Genomic DNA, 17,812 nt, shown 5'->3' with positions numbered 1-17,812 from the left:
CAGCTTCCCAAGACTGAAAGATGTTGTTTTGAGAACTGTGGGGGGAGGCTGGTTCAGCTGGGAACTGTTCCTTTGTACCTCATGCTTTGCCCTTCATTGGTAACAATGCTCTTGTACCATCCTGAATCTCCTATTCAGGACAGTGGACTATAATGAACCATTTCTGCAGTAAAGTTTCCTTATTCAAACAATGGACTCTTGTTTGCTTGTAGAGGAGAACCTGTAGGAAGGACATTGTCTAGCCACAGTCTGACACTATTAGCTTTTACCTTAATTGCCCCATCAAATAAATACCCCAGTTGGTTTTATAGTGATTGATCATCTGGGAGGGGAGCTTCCACTGTGACTGCGAACCTAGCTGAGATTTCCCCTTTCCTAACTGATTAATCCCACTCTTCTAATATTAATTAACTCTGATATAAAATCCTGTGCTTCTATCAACTATCTGATTGATTTATTAAAAATATATCACAATAGAGGAGGGGGGGGAAACATAGGAAGTCTTCTTAGTAATAATTAAATTTTGTGGGTTTGACTTTTATTGATGAACATATGGGGCACTAGAGACACATAGTTAAGTATTCATAGTTCCTGTAGGGAAAACCCAATAGTATCTCCAATTGATTAATTATATATTAAGTAACTGATTGCCTTCTAGATACTTGCAGGGCTTCTCAAATTAGTAAAGGGAAGGAAGCTGGGGTTTTATCAACTATTCTAGTATTTATCTCCAATCAATTTTAACTATCCTGATTGAATAAGGGGAGGGGGGAGGGGTGTCTTTTATTGAACGGGGTTAACTCATTGTGTATTATCTTTGAACGTTTCGGGGGGAAGGAGCACTAATACTAATTAATTTCTGAGGGATCATCTCTTATTGATTATCGTTGAAAGCACTATATACATATATACACGTATTAACTTAATCTAATAAGGATTCGCCCATGGGCTCTTCTATCACTTTTCTATTCCATATCAGATTGAATATTCAACAAGAAATATACAGCTTTCCATATAGGTACAGAAAAGGAAATTTGGTGTTGCATTAATTAATCCAATATTTATTTTAAATCAATTTTGATTATACTTATTGACTTAGAAGAGGGGGAGGGGGATTGTCTTATATTGAGGAAGTTTACTTTACAATCTGCTGACTGAATTGTTTTGTGATTCCTATCGCATGAAAGGGTTGAAAGGGTGCTTGTCTAACAATAGTTGTTTGGTGTGTTACTTGACAACTGAAACGATTTACTATTGTTTTCTCAAGTTATGATGCTATATAGTAGAGCTTAAAATATAGTAGTTTCTCCTTAAATTTAGTTTGTTAGTGAAACTTGACTGTCACAACGGTGTTCGACACTGGTGTTGGCAACGTATTGCTTTAACTGCTTTCCCATCTTTTGCTACGTTAAGCTACTTGTGGCAATACACGCGACCCAATAGCTTGCAATACTCTGACAGTATCACTTTGGCCTCCACAACCTCACACTTCTCCGACAGGGTACCTAAGCTAATTGGCAATGGCTGCGCAAACCGGACTACATGTTGTCACCCAAAATTTGAGAGGGCTCAATAATCTTGTAAAAAGAAAAAGAGTACTATCAAAATTAGCAAAACTTAATGCTGATGTTGTTATGATTCAAGAAACTCATCTGCATGCGCTGTACGATGACGAACTCAAAGCCCCCTGGATTAAAATGCAGTTTCATGCGAAGGGCTCCTCGAAGGCACGAGGAGTGGCAATACTGTTATCCAAACAGAATCAGTTTGTGCACAAGGCTAGTCTAAAAGATCCAAGGGGAAGATACATATTCATCAAAGGCTTGCTGAATGATCAGATGGTTACCTTAGCCTCGCTTTATGCGCCTAACGCAACCCAGATAGATTTCTTAACGGACACATTACAGAAATTACAGGACTTTCAGGAGGGACCAGTGATAATAGGTGGGGATCTAAACTATATAGTGAACCACAAATTGGATAAATCATCCTTTAACCACGCTACTACTAAGCCCGGAAAGAAGCTTTACTCTGAGTCTTCTGACTCGAAGCTATTGTCACTCTTCAATCACTTCCACCTAACTGACGTCTGGCGGGAGAAAAATGGATTGCTTAGGGATTACACCTATTACTCCTCCCGACATGATGTATACACGAGAATCGATTACATTCTTATGTCAACAGATCTTATTGATAAGGTGAGCCGCTCAGAGATAGGTAGCATAGAGTACTCGGATCACGCCTGGGTGGACTGTAGGGTGCACCTAGCCTCAGAGTATCCTAAAGAAAAGTACTGGACCTTTAATAAAAACCTCTTACTTAGCGACAAAACCACTGAAACAATAGAACAATATATTAAACAATATCTAGAGGAGAACCAAACAGGACAAACTTTGGCTCAAACGGTATGGGATGCACTCAAAGCTGTGCTGCGAGGGAGATTGATAGCACTTTCAGCGTCTCTCTATAAGGTTAAAACACAGCAGAAACAAGCCCTGATGGACAAAATTAGCACTCTAGAATGTCTACACAAAAAGAATGGTAGTAAACGAATTTATAAACAACTACTGCATGAGCGCAAATCACTAGAGGCACTAGAATCACAGCAAATCCAGAAAAATCTTTTATACTTAAAGCAAAAATACTGGTACCACTCTCCTAAATCTTTAAGATACCTATCATGGAAAGTAAAAGACAAACAGATTAACAGGCATATCAGGCTTATCAAAGATTCTAGTAATCGGGTACTCACTAGTCCTACTGAAATCGTAAAAGTGTTTAGAGACTTTTACGCCAAATTGTACGCGTCAACCAAGCCAGACAAAGAGAAAATTAAACTTTATCTCTCCAAACATAAGAACATTAAAAAATTAGCAGAAGCCCACAAAGTGATAATGGACAATCCTGTCTCCAACGTTGAGCTCCTCGCAGCCATCAAAAGCTTGAAACGTAATAAGGCCTCGGGGCCTGATGGCTTCCCAGTAGAATTCTATCAGAAATTCGCGGCTACATTGCATCAGCCCTTGCTTTTAGCTTGTAATGACATCTTTATGTCAGGCACCTTACCTGGGACGTGGTCAGAGGCAAACATCACCTTAATCCCCAAGGAGGGCAAAGATCTTTCAAACCCTGGCTCATATCAGCCGATATCGCTTCTAAACGTAGACTACAAAATCTTTACTTCAATTCTGGCAAAAAGGCTGAACTCCTTTATAGGGCAATATATTAGTAGAGATCAAATTGGCTTTATCCCCGATAAAGATATTTCAGAAAACATTTATAAAGCCTTAAATATCTTGACTCATAGTAAACATTACAATCAATAACTACTGTTCCTATCCCTAGATGTGGAAAAGGCATTTGACTCTCTTGAGATCACTTATCTAACAGAGCTTCTATCCCACATGAATTTTGGTTCTGACTTTCAACAGGTAATTCAAGCCATTTACGACTGTCCCCGGGCAAAAATTAAAACCAATGGTGTCTCCTCGCATTCGCTCACCCTTTACAGGGGCACCCGCCAAGGCTGTCCTCTATCCCCCATCCTCTTTGGTCTAGCGGTCGAGCCCCTAGCTGAAGCTATACGAGCCAATGAGCGCATCCAGGGTATAAAAATCAATAACACCACCCTTAAATTGTGTCTCTTTGCGGACGACAATTTACTGTTTCTCTCTCATCCTTTGAAATCTCTAAAGCACCTCCACGCAGAACTAGATCAATTTGAACTAATCTCAGGGCTAAAGGTTAACAAGACCAAGTCGAGCTTACTCCCCATAAATTTGCCAGATCTATTGAGCAGCAAGATCAGACAGCTCTTCCCGTACCATTGGGCTCAATCTCACCTACATTACTTAGGCATAAATATCCCCCAGAACCCAGATCACCTGCTCCGACTGAATCACCAACTGATAATGAAAGACATTAAGAGCGCAATATTCAAATGGAACAAACAAACGTTATCTTGGTTTGAGAGGTACAATTTGATTAAATCCTTCATCCTGCCAAAACTAATAATTCCTTTTCCGAATGATCCCAATAGATATCCCCCATCACGTACTGGGACAATGGCAAGCAGCTCTTAATAGGTTTCTTTGGGATCATAAGCGTCCCAGAATAGCTTTCAAGATCTTGAGGACCAAACGCTGTAATGGGGGATTCAACTTCCCTGACATTGGTATGTACTACACAGCAGCTAGGCTGACGGATATAGCTCAAATCCTACATCACAACACACACTTTGACTGGATGGATGTGATGCATCCGCAACATCAAACCCACACAATTGGTGAGCTGTTCTGGACTCATACCACCCACCGTCCCGCCTCGCCGAGCAGGGGCATCTTCCTCAAGGCGCTCTTGAAGGTATGGGACAAGCATAAATCTAAACTGATCCCTAAAATCTCCAGATTCTCGCTAGTGACTTCGCATGACGGGGTACCACCCCGAGATAATAGCACAGTCTCAACATCCTGGGAGAGCCTTAGGAACAAAAGGTTGATAGATATAGCATCTAAATCTGGCATCTTAAGCAGGGCAGAGCTAGCCTGCAAATTAGGTAAGGAAGTCCCGTGGTACCTCTATTTTCAGCTAACCTACTTCGTGCGAAGCCTGGAGATAAAGCAAGTCTTTTCCAAATCTAGGACGGAGTTTGAGATGGTTCTTGAACCCAACTCACTCACCCGCAAAGGACTTCTGTCCAAAATCTACAACTTGCTGATAAACTCCCATACTAAGCAGAATGTGACATTGAAAGATAAATGGCAACTAGATTGTGGGGTGGACATCTCACAATCTGATTGGGAACAGGTCTGGTCCTCCAAATTATTGCGCACCCCGGTCATCAATACCAAACTGCAAAATTATAAAATTCTCCACAGGTGGTATCTTACCCCACATCAGTTGGCAAGAATATATCCCAGACGGTCCCCTCTTTGCTGGAAAGGTTGCGGTGAACAGGGAACCTTTATACACATATGGTGGGGATGCCAGTCCATTCAAGGATTTTGGCACATGGTTTTCAATGAAATCGCAATTATCACCTCCCACGTTATCCCACCTAGCCCTGAACTAGTCTTTCTGGATATCTGGACTGATTCCACTATACCACGCCAACGAAGGGACTTAATATGTACACTCCTGAACGCTGCCAAGAATGCAATCGCAATCAAATGGAAGTCGCCTGTCCCCCCGGGCCTACATGTGTGGTATAGGATGGTGTGGGACCATCTTATAATGGAAAAAATAACTGACAGAGTGCAACTTAGTACAAACCCAATGAAATCTTCTGACTTTGCTGCCAAGTGGTTCCCTTTCTTGGATCATCTAGCCAAAAATGAGTTGTTAACATCGCAGCTGCCTTTTCAGGAAATCATACAACCAGAAGTGTGAGGTCGGGGGGCCATTGTGATACTAGAGTAGTCGTGTTAGCTTGCTCATGAGATGTAGTTCAACTAATACCCTTTCCTGTGCTTTCGCAGACAGTGTAATGTATGTTAGATAGAATATATATACTGGAAATAGTTTCTTATGTCCCAGTTATACTATGGAAATAGTTTTGTATATTGTTATCTGGTATGTTCTCCTACAGTTGATATTGTTATGACTTGTTGTTAATATTAATAAAAAGCTTTAAAAAAAAAGAATTTAAGATTAATTACTCAAAATCAAAGGTTATGGTCTCCTTCAAAGCCAAGAAAATTTCTTCCTTGGTGTGGTGAATTGACAGTGTTCAATTAGAAAAAGTCTCTAAATTCCCATACCTGGGTGTAGCTTTTGACCCCCATCTTAACTGCCAATCTCATCTTAAATTTGTAATAAATAAAATCAAGTCTTCTCTATCAGTGATTGAACACTTCTTTTCCAAGGGAGGCAAATATATCCCATGGAGACTGTATGCAATTAATATGAAAATCATTCCTCAGCTCCTTTATAGAGCTTCAATATGGATTCTCCAAATAAATGAGAACCTAGATTACACGTTTTGCCATTTTCTGCAACATATTACAGGAACTCCAAAATGTATAGCTGGGATAGGTTTAAGATTAGAATTGGGTCAGAGCTGTATCGAAGCCAAAGCATGCATTCAAACATAGGCTAAAAGTCTTCTCCACAAATGAGGATAGTTTGCTCTATGAGCTAAATTAAGATCAATACTACTCTTGTTGGATGTGAGAAACAGACAAGAAATTATCTAGCCTTGGTTTAGTAAAGGATGATATACTGAGACTTGGGGAAAGTGAATCTTTACTAACCATCAAGAAATGCATAAAAGACCTAGATTACTCCAGCTCAGTGATACGTACTCGGACAGTATGTTCCACCCAGTTCTTTGGCTTTCTTCCATCTCCAACCATCCCAGCTCACATGAGCAGTTCTGTATGGGAAATACTGTAACTTGCCTTATTCCGATAGGCTTTGCCATTGTAACTTGAAAAAGGTTGATTCCCTAGAATACCCTTATTATAACTTTTATCGCGACTTGTGGATTGCCTCTATTTTAACTAAACTTCTTCCCACTGTATCGAAAGATAATACAGTCTCCTATCTGCTGGTGGACAGAGCTCCAAGGACTACACTGGCTTTGACCAAGTACCTCTCCACCATATTCTTTATTTAAAGAAATAAAGACTCCTTCTCCGCTGCTAAAGATCACTGGATCAAAGGAGCTTGAAAGAAAAGGTGCAAAAAATTAGCTGAGCCTGGTTCTGGAACGGTGTGGTATTTTGCCCCATGCAGTGCTTGAACCTGGGATATCATGCAGGCAAAGCCTATGTTGTTCAACAGCACTAAGCTCTCTTCTCTGCAGCCTTTCTTGTCCTAGTTTTCATGGCTGGTTTCAACAGTGGGCGCAAAAGGATTCTAAATATCCATGATGTATAATTTTCCTGTGTATGTGGTTAAAAGAGTGATCTATATGGTGTGATACGTGTGTTCTAGACCTGCCTCATCCTTCATTTTGGTGCCAACCAACGTCTTGCCAGTTAAATTATGAGTTCTCTCATTCCTAGCCTCCTCCTTGGTGGGATTTGAGCCCCATCAGTCCTGTTTCTCAGATGCGATACTGGGGGAGGCGGGGGAATGAAAGCAGTGCCTTCTGAGAATATCGTGCAGCATGTTCTCTTGTTGCTATCCTTGGGTCTGCCTTGCCTTTCCAAGGACTGCTCCCTACCCCAGACCTAAGCCTGTGCATGGTTGAAGCACTGCTGTTCCCATGTGGGGTTCTCCCGTCATCTTAACTGTATGCCCTGAGAATATGATTGGAATTACCATGTTTCTTTCTCTTTGTGTTCAATTCAAACCTCCACACACAGCTTCCAAGAGTATGGAAGTTGCAGGACTCCTACTGAGCACAACGAGGTACCCCACAATCAAAGGGTCCTTCCAACAAGTCTTTTCTCCATTCTGTTATGTGAGTGGGTGAAGGCAAGTGATGTCAGGGAGCTGTGCCAGCATTACCATGCACTGGTTGGTTGCTTCCAGATATGACTGGCACAGAGGCATCATTAACATACCACTCTATATGTAACTAACAAAGTGAAATATTTAGGGATTGAGCTGACTGCGAAAAAACATAGATTTATTCAAAAATAATTATGAGAAACTGTGGCAACAAATAGAAAGAGATTTGATAAAATGGGATAGATTAAATTTGTCATGGTTGGGAAGAATAGCAGCAGTGAAGATGAATGTGTTACCACGTGTGATGTTTTTGCTGCAAACTATTCCAATTATTCGAGACTTCAAACAATTTGACAAATGGCAAAGAAAAATTTCAGACTTTGTGTGGGCAGGCAGGAAACCCCGGGTGAAAATGAAAGTATTACAAGATTCGAAAGAAAGAGGTGGACTGCAACTGCCAAACATAAGACTATATTATGAAGCAATTTGTCTGGCTTGGTTAAAAGACTGGATAATGCTAAAAGACCGTAAACTGCTGGCCTTGGAGGGATACAAAAAATTGTTTGGATGGCATGCCTACTTGTGGTACGATAAAGTTAAAGCGGACTCTATGTTTTTGTATCACTATATTAGAAGAAGCCTTTTCATAATCTGGAAGAAATATAAGAACTACATGGAAAGTGGCATCCCCTCATGGGTGGTACCATACAAAGTAATAGATCCGAGAGCTGTCTATAATGAACAACAATGTTTAACTTATAAAGAGATAATGTCGATGGAACAGAGGATACCAAAAATAAAGACACAAGAAGAGTTATCTCCTCACTATGGATGGTTTCAATACAGGCAAATCAAGGATCTTTACAACTCGGACTGTTTAAGGGGAGGAATAAGACTGAAAAACTCGGAGTTAGAAGAAGTGATTTTACAAGAAGGTAAAAAAGACATTTCGAAAATATACAAAATACTTTTAAAATGGTATACGGAAGACGAGACAGTCAAAGTCCAGATGGTGAAATGGGCAATAAATTTTCATAAAGAAATAACAATGGAATCATGGGAATACTTGTGGAAAAACACTTTGAAGATTTCAACTTGTACCAACATTAAAGAGAATGTCTATAAAATGATGTATAGGTGGTATCTAACACCAAAGAAAATTGCGCTAGGAAATACTAATATGTCAGATAAAGGCTGGAAATGTAGGAAGCATGAAGGATCATTATATCATATGTGGTGGACTTGTGAGGTAGCTAAGCAATACTGGGGAGATATAATTAAAGTAATTAATGAGGTTCTGCAAACCCAAATAAATAAGGACCCAGAATTGTTGCTGCTGAACTTGGGAATGGAAGATGTTCCAAAGCAATATAGAATACTGTTGTTTTATATGACTACAGCGGCGAGACTTTTGTACGCGCAGAAATGGAAAGTGCAAGAAATACCAACTATAGAAGATTGGATTTACAAATTGTTGTACATGGCAGAAATGGACAAAATGACAAGAAAACTGAAAGATCTGGACCCAGGAGAATATTTTGCAGACTGGGGGAAACTGAAACAATATTTAGAAAAAAAAATGGGATGTAAAAGGAGGACTGTGGCAGTTTGAGAATTATTAATTTGTGACTTCATAAAGGGGAGAGAGAAGTAACTTTACCATTAATGGGGAAATTTAGTTATTAATTAATCTAAGCTAATACTATTATTAAGAAGATTGTATTAAAAATGGATAGGTTAAACAGCTAGGAATAGAATGGACTTATTAGAGAATCTGAGATATAGAATAATTTGAATATGCTTAGAATAAGGGATACAATATATATAATATTTAGAAGAATATAGTTAAAAATAATTTAAACGATAAGATGGGTTAAGGGTTGGGAAGCTGTTGGAAGTCAATAAGGGGGGGAAGGGGGGTTGTTATAATTTAGGTAATATGGGGAATGTATGTAAAATTTATGTACTCACCAATAATTTTTTTTTTTTAAAAAATTAACATACCACTCTATGATTGCTGGGTACTGGCAGTGTTTATTTATTCATTCAGTTTTTATATCACTTCCTTCAGTTAAGGTATCAAAGCACTTCACAACAATTACAATGGTTAAAAACAATACAAAAATATAATATTCAATAAAATCATAATAAAACAGCCTAATACAAATAATTAAAAACCACTCTAGTCCCAAGCCCTGCCTATAAAACCCTGTGAATAACATAAAAATTGCAGGTAGATTAAAATGCACAGAAATTTGCTCTGTCTCACAAAACAATATTAAATAGCAAAGGCACGCTGGAATAGTTCTGCCTTACAGGGTTTCTCAAACATCAACAGGTCCCGCTGAGTACGAGTGCCTTCTGACAGTACATTCTAAAGGGAGGATGTCACAACCGTAAAGGCCCTCTCCCCAGTGAAAGAAAGTCATGCCACCCTGGGGCCAGGAACCACCAGCAAGCCCTGCGAAGATGAACGAAGCAAGCCGGGGGGGGGGGGTAATAATGGGAGAGGCAGACCCAAAGATATGAGGGTCCCAGAACATGAAGGGTTTTAAAGGTGAGGGGTGTTGCTCTTTGGAAATGGGTATTTATTAAAATCTCTGTTCTCTGGATACTTACTAGACATGGTGCCAGTGATGACTCAGAATCCAGGGTTTAGGATTACAATAACTGGTATTTAGCACCATATTTTTCTATGGTAGGCAGAACTTAGCCACTAGCAATGGATACCAAGCTGCTAAAGAAGAAAATGGTCTAAAAAATATAAAAGTGCTGGTATGTCCAGGATTCCACTGGCCAATTCAAGCAAATGGTTCTCTCTCTCTCAAAAGCCAGTTCTTGAAGATTAAATATAAATTATTTTCATATCCAAAATCAACCACAAATGGTCCTTCCATTTTTCAAAATAAAAACTGCCTACATTTCTAGCAAAGTAATTACTGGTTAAAAAGCAGCTCTCTTTGTATTTTTCAAACACTTAGTAAAGTTGATACTGTTCACACCGTACTTTCAAGTTAATAGTATGTTTCCTTTCACTTCTCTCTCCACATACTTTTCCTGCATAGTCACTCTATATCAACAAAGTCTGCTTACAATTATTTCCAAAGCTTATATGGTTATTGCTTAAACACTAGGGAGACAATTTTTAAAAATTTCAAATGAGATTTTGTAATACATTAAGTGTTAATTTTAAAGAGATTTAATATATCAACAATGGAATCACTAGCATCAATGAAATTTATTACATTATTAAGAAAATTTCATACCTGCTCCAGGAATGATTGCTAACTTTGTTTCAACTAGACCCATTTTTGCAGAAGTCACTAAAAAACAAACAAAAGATTTAGTACTTGTGAAACCTACATTAATCATGTTACCAGTATAAAGAGGAGCATGTAAAATATGCTACCACTGCTGTAGTTATACTATCCTTGCTGAAGTTAATTTAAAAAGTGATTATTTATGGAGGCAAGTAGAAGAATAATATGCAAATATATCCTTTCAAGACAGATTCTGTAGCTGATCAATTTTAACACAAGAGAAAAATTGAAAGATAAACCATACGTATGGTTTTATGCAAAACCCACCAAAACGTCTACACCGCCCCCATCCCCAGCAGAAAACCACAACTTTTGTAAGAGGAATATACAGTTAAATTACCTGCAGAAAAAAATATGCATGCACTCACTACATGTGAATCAGTACATACAGTTTTCCTACTAGAAATGAAGATCTAGGAAAAATAGTAACTTATAAATACATTAGTATCTTCTTCCCCCAAAATCATGATTAGGGCTGTGCACGGGTGGGTAGATTTGGTAAACCCAAAGTGGGAAACCGATTCGGAATACCCCCAAATCCGAAGCGGCAAGCCGCTTCAGATTCGGGGTTCGGGAATCACTTCGGTATGCTCCGTGAAGATTCGGAGCATACTGAAGCGAGGGGGGGAACTCCCCACCACCACCACCCACCCTCCCTGGGGCAAACCCAAAGTGTACAGCCCTAATCATGACTACTTTGAAATGTGGGTAATGATTAAGACATGAACTCTCTAATAGTCAACTGGAAATGATGGTCTGGAGATGAATGCTGTAGATTGCAAGCTTCTGAGTACTTGAAAACCTAATTTCTAGAAATATGCGCCTGGTGTATAGGTTTTATCTCAAATCAGAGACCAGAGGACTTGGCAACACCCCCACAGAAAAAAAGTTCTTTGTCATTAGATTTCTCAAGCTCTACTACTATTTAAAAGTATTTTGAAATATTTAAGGAATTTCTGGTTACTGTTCATGTATTCTACCCAATAATCAAAGCTTTATATATTTAGCATCCTGCTAGACCTGGAACTCTTTGCTTTACAGAATGATGGATGTGTAAACTCATCAACTTAAAGTAGAATAGTTATATCAGTGACAGTCAGGAGCCACTTATAGCTCTTATGAGTACAGTTTCCCAATGAGGCACCTGGCACATGTTTCAGATAAGTGGGCAAGGCCCTCTCTAAAAATAACTTTCCAATCAACTGACCAAAATATTGGTCAAACAGTATTAAACAATGGACAACTTTTCAAAAGCATTACTTTTATTAGAACTAACAGGTATTTTTAAATTGTTAAAAATGTTAACTTCTAACAATCTTAGGAAAGGCATCTATAGATATGAATGATTTGCTGGGTCACAAATGGATTAAACTGAAGTCAAAAAGCAAAATGTAAACAATAGGCTGATCCTAAGCACAAAACCATACATAGTACATTGAACAGTTTATCCCTTTGGCTTCTGTCCTGACAGGCTAGAGTTATCCTACAATTAAAGTTCAAAAAACTAAAACAAAACCAAGTTACAGTAATTAATAGAAAGCGAATGTCAGGGGTTCCAACAAAATAAAGAAGATAAGTTGCCACCTACAGAGTGGCATTCTCAGCTTCCTTACTGAAGTCAAATAATAGGCAGTCAATTGACTAGTTTGTTAACCACATGCCAATCAAAGTGATATATTCTGAAATTAATGAAAGTTTCAAATTCTATATAAAAAATTAATTATTCAAAAACCACTTTCCATGTTAAGAATTAGATAACTGTTCTATATTGCCAAGGACATTTGATTAAGAAAACAAGATTATGCCTTACCTGCCACTCGAATGTCACAGGCTAAAGCCAATTCTAGGCCACCACCTAGTGCAATTCCATCTATGGCAGCAATAGTTGGCACTGGAAGATTAGCTGAAAAGGAAAGCGGCAATTAGCACCAAAGCAGCATTGATATTTTCAAGCAGATGTCATTCAAACATCAAAGTATTTGTTTGCAATGGTTGATTTAGTAAAATTACTATTTTTGAAGAGAAATTATGGTGCCTGGGTTTTTTACATAGCAGTTCAATGGCAATCTAAACTCTCGTTGCAAAGATGTTTGAAAAACCAATGTCCAATACAAAAAAAAAGGGAGAATAATTTTGAATTTCAAGACAGACTTTTATCAGCCTGCACTTTCCACCATAAAAGCAGCAACTACAATTAAACAGCTGATCTGGGCCTGTGCATATGCTAGTGCACAAATAATTGAGGAGTACTGGATCTGCCAAGTGACATTGGCTACGTGGCTAAGTGACCTGGAGATATGAAGAGCAGAGATGAAAGTTTGCTAATGGTAACTCTCTTTCAAAAATAAAACAAATAAAAGTGGTCTACTACTGACTTCAGTATTACTAGAAAAGACATGAGCTTTCTTGACTACCCAGAAACACAACAGCCTGTTTTGCGTCTGAATATAGGAATCATAATCTCACAATTTATTCAATCAACTGTCAACATCTATTTTAAGAATAATTTTAATTAAAATAAGCTGTAAATCTCAATAGGTGCTGAAAAACAGAAGACAAAAACAAAATCTATATGAGGTTTCATCTCACTAGCAGGAAAATGTTTGGTTATGTTAGTTATATAATGAGTGAGGATACGTTTTACAAGAAATATTACCAGATTCAATATATTGTCGAAGGCTTTCACGGCTGGAGAACGATGGTTGGGGATTTTCCAGGCTGTATCGCCGTGGTCTTGGCATTGTAGTTCCTGACGTTTCACCAGCAGCAGTGGCTGGCATCTTCAGAGGTGTAGCACCAAAAGACAGAGATCTCTCAGTGTCACAGTGTGGAAAAGATGTTGGCAGGTCATTTAGGTCTACTCAGGAGGGGTGGGGTTGGGCTGAGTCATCCTGTAAGAGTTTCCCAGGGTGTGGAATGCTAATGGAGGGAGGCTTCACTGTATCCTGAGGAGGTTCTTTTGCATATGGATTGGTGCTTCTCTGCAGGGCTATTGTCGGGTATAGAGTGTTTTGTTAGCCTGGTGTTTTTCAGGACTGGAAACCATGCTCTATTCATTCTTAAAGTCTCTTCTTTGCTGTTGAAATTGTGCTTATGCTTATGAATTTCAATGGCTTCCCTGTGCAGTCTGACAAAGTACTTGGAAGTGTTGTCAAGTATTTTAGTGTCCTGGAATAGGATACTGTGTCCTGTTTGAGTTAGGCAATGTTCAGCCACTGCTGATTTTTCAGGATGGCCAAGTCTGCAGTGTCTTTCATGTTCTTTTATTCTTGTCTGGATGCTACGCTTTGTGGTCCCGATGTAAACTTGTCCACAGCTGCAGGGTATACGGTATACTCCTGCAGAGGTGAGGGGGGTCTCTACTGTCTTTTGCTGAACATAGAATCTGTTGTATTTTTCTGGTGGGTCTGAATACTGTTTGTAAGCCATCAGATGGGAAAGCTTATGAAAAAGCACGGCTTACAAACAGTATTCAGACCCACCTTGTCCTGATGGAATACACAGAGCTCCGGGCCGGTGGACAGGGCACCCAGTTCTGACACTCTCCTAGCTGAGGTGATTGCTGTGAGGAATAAGATCTTCATGTGTAACAACTATACCCGACAATAGCCCTGCAGAGAAGGAACTACAATGCCAAGACCACAGCTATACAGCCCGGAAAATCCACAACAACCATTACCAGATTCAGCTGTACCAGGGAATTAATAAAATTTCCATTTCCAATATTTAGCTTGTCATCTTGATTATTTTTTAAAAAATTAAACATCAAGTGGATGGTCTCCAAATACACCTTATGCACCAGTACTATAATTAAATCTAATAGTAAAGTCTTGGCCTTCATATGGGTAACAAAACCTAACACAACAGGGCTCAGCTCACAAACCTTGGGAACTGGGAGCAGAAAACCCACATTCTCAGTGATTCTCGATGAGTCACTCACTTGTCTTTAGAGATGAGCACGAACCAAAATATGAACCAAAATTCATGATAGACCAGGCCGGTTTGTGGTTCGCGAACAAGCGGTTAGTCAGAGCCTATTTCTGCTGTACAACTACTACCTTTACTGAATTCTATGCCTCATGTTACATTGCCACCAAGAATCTGGGGCCTCAACAGGTACTGTCTTATAAAGCAACAACTCTATGCTTAGTAACTAAAAATGTCATTAAACATGAAGTCTGTTGTGTGGAATTTTGCAATTTTAACTATTTCAAAATTCACCTTACAGTTACAACAGCAATTCCCAAGTTAACACTGAGATGAAATAAAATTGAGTGAAGACAGTCTAGCATATTCACTATCTTGGATAATTTCAAGTGAACATATTGCAGATTTCTTGGTAGATACACTCTTTTTTAAAAATGATATATACCACAATAAGTTGGTTCCAACAGGAATAGAGCGCCATCTGACAGTTCTAAGCATATATTTGATTTCACTCCATTTGCTAAAACAAGTATCTATCACTTGTTTATTCCAGCTCAGAGAAAGAATGCAAGAATTTATCCACAGTTTCAAATACAGAACATGGTTTTACTGGATTTTACAAATAATCTACTATTTTTGTCTTCCAAATACTTTTTAATATAAATGCAGGCCTGTATCAGTAAGTGGAATTTCAAGGTAGCGGCTCCCTGAGGCCTCACTTGACCCGGGGGGGGGGGGGGTCAAGGCATTCAAACTGCCTAGCCAGTCTATCAGGGGGCTGGCTGGGCCCAGGGGGCAAGAGTGGCTGACTGACCTGAGCTATATAGGCTTTGCTCAGACCCACTAGGAAGGCTTATCAGGAGGAGCCGCCCAGGCGCTGCATGCAGTTGCTCATGGCCAGCATCCCTGTTCAGGTGGAGGTACCCTGGCACTGAGGGAAGGGGGTTTAGGTCTGTGGTTCTCAGGTGATGTATTGGTTGCTGTTGCTGTTTGTACTTTGTCACAGCTTGGGATGGCAGTTTGTCATTGAGCACAGATCCTTTTGGATGGAAACATGGCTTGCTTGCAGGGTGGATAAAAATCAATGATTTTTTTAAAAAAAATCAAAAAAATCAATTTTTTTTTATTTAAATCGGATTTTTTTTATTTAAATTGGATTTTTTAAAATAAAATGCTTTTTGAGGAAAATATATTACCATCCAAAGGTTATTCCATCATGAAATAAAGATTAGTTTTTAATTATGTAGAATAAGTCTGTATATGTTTAATTTTTTTGGTAAATAAATTCCATTAATCCATTCACAATGTCATGCTCTTCCAGAGGTTTTTGTAAGATTATTGGGCAGTTTCTCTGCCTACAAGATATTATCACAGATGCTTGGTTTTGCAGTTCTCAAAACTGAATTTGTGTCAGCTCAGCAGAGATCACATGCCTCTTCTTCACAGCAAAAATGTTATAACATGAACAGAGTTGAGAAAAAGACCTTAATCCTATTGTTCTACAAACCTATGAAGACAGAATCAACCCCTCCAGTGCTAAGTTTCAAGAAGTTCAGTGAATAGAAACAATATTTTTCTGATTGTTTGGAGTGGAATAGATCTGCACAAGAAGAAACTAAGTGTGAGGAGGGAGGGGCAAGCAGTACAAAATGAAAGTGAAACTTTTTGAGCACAATACTGCACAGGTCTTTGGATCTTTTGTGTGTATGACCTGAGGTTTATCACATTCTTTCCTTGGAGGAAAAAACCTATAATGGCAGCAGGCCGTAAAAGAGACCCAGTTTGGGAATACTTTAATGAAGTTCCTTTACCTATCGGTAAGGCAGGCATCTACTTGCATATTAAAGTTATACCAGCAAGAATTAGTCTTTATGTAGAAAACTATGATTTAAATCAAGCCTTAATGACTAGTGATTTAAATCGTGATTTAAATCAGTTTGATTTAAATCAAATCCACCCTGCTTGCTTGCACTGTTTCCTCATTGCTGGGGATCCCCTTAAAGGATTTTGGGGGCAATGTAGTGCAGGGACAAGCCAAGCTCCGAGGCAGTTGAACACGCTCACTCCCAGGTGACGTGAACAACACAGAAGTGTATACTCTAGTGGAATCGTGCTTAATGTCATCCCATGGTGCCTCCCCCTCAGCTGGCAGACTGAGGGGGTGAGGGGGTCATTGGCTGGCAGGAGGGCCAGACAATCATGAGATCTGTGTCCCATGTGGCATCAAAACTCCCGTAAGCTGTAAGCAATAAAGTTGTGGCCTTTTTAACTTCACCTGTACAAACTATACCAGGCGTTGACTATATGCTCCTTACTTTGAGTCGAAGGATATATTGGGTATGGTAACTAGTCTACCGTCTACCTAGCTCTCCGGTATATGCATCCTTTCTGAGTTGGCTGAGGTGCTCTTAGATATGGTGCTAGAATCACCTAGACTGATAGTTCTGGGTGACTTCAACATTCATGCTGAATGTCCCATGATAAAGCCAGTCCAGGACTTCATAGCTTCCTTGGCAGCCTTAGGCCCCTCTCAAATAGTGACAGACCTCACACATGAAAAGCACCACAACTTGGACTTAATTTTTTCCTCTGAGCTGTTGAGGGCTTTCAGAATTGGAGATTCAACTTCAACCATGGACCTTGGGCCATATGTCCCACCAAATGGGAAGCCCAGCTAAAATAGTCTGCCCACAAAGGTTCATGGATCCTTCTGGATTTCAAAAAGCACTGGGGGATCTTAGAATTCCAAACTCAAGCTCTATTGAGGCATGAAACCGGAGGCTCCTAGAAGCAGTTGACAAAATTGCTCTTTGACAATCTCTCCCTCCCTTGCAGTGGAAACCAGCTCTGTGATTCACTGGTGATCTGGGTGATCTAAAAAGGACTGGAATATGTGGAAAGATGCCAGTGGAAAACTCATATTGAATCTCATAGAGCATGTCATAGAGCCTACTGGAAGATTTATGAAATAGCACTTATAGTAGCAAAGAAACATTACTTTTCTGAAACGGTTGCATTGGCTAATTCATGTCCATCCCATCTGTTTAAGGTATCTCAACATCTTTTGACTCCTAAATCTGAACCTTCACTGGTTTAAGAACAGGCAATTAGCTGTGACACCTTTGCAATGTTCTTTGCTGATAAAATAACTCAAATATGCTCTGATC

The 17,812-nt window shown here is 39.3% G+C and overlaps 1 protein-coding gene across 5 annotated transcripts in view; it reads right to left on the bottom strand.

Annotated features, from left to right (window-relative positions):
- Nucleotides 1-17,812, bottom strand: part of AUH (AU RNA binding methylglutaconyl-CoA hydratase) — a 175,701-nt gene that overhangs the window by 71,481 nt on the left and 86,408 nt on the right. For all 5 annotated transcript variants that reach the window (XM_054986095.1, XM_054986093.1, XM_054986092.1 and 2 more), the window contains 2 exons: nucleotides 12,529-12,621; nucleotides 10,665-10,721 (listed from right to left, as the gene is read on the bottom strand). In XM_054986095.1, the coding sequence (XP_054842070.1) occupies nucleotides 10,665-10,721; nucleotides 12,529-12,621 (150 nt within the window). The remainder of the gene's footprint in view (nucleotides 1-10,664; nucleotides 10,722-12,528; nucleotides 12,622-17,812) is intronic.

This window comes from Eublepharis macularius, chromosome 8 (genome assembly GCF_028583425.1).
Source record: "Eublepharis macularius isolate TG4126 chromosome 8, MPM_Emac_v1.0, whole genome shotgun sequence".
NCBI classification, from domain to species: Eukaryota; Metazoa; Chordata; class Lepidosauria; order Squamata; family Eublepharidae; genus Eublepharis; species Eublepharis macularius.
The sequence above is the reverse complement of the archived record's forward strand: the minus strand, read 5'-3'. Positions and strand labels throughout refer to the sequence as shown.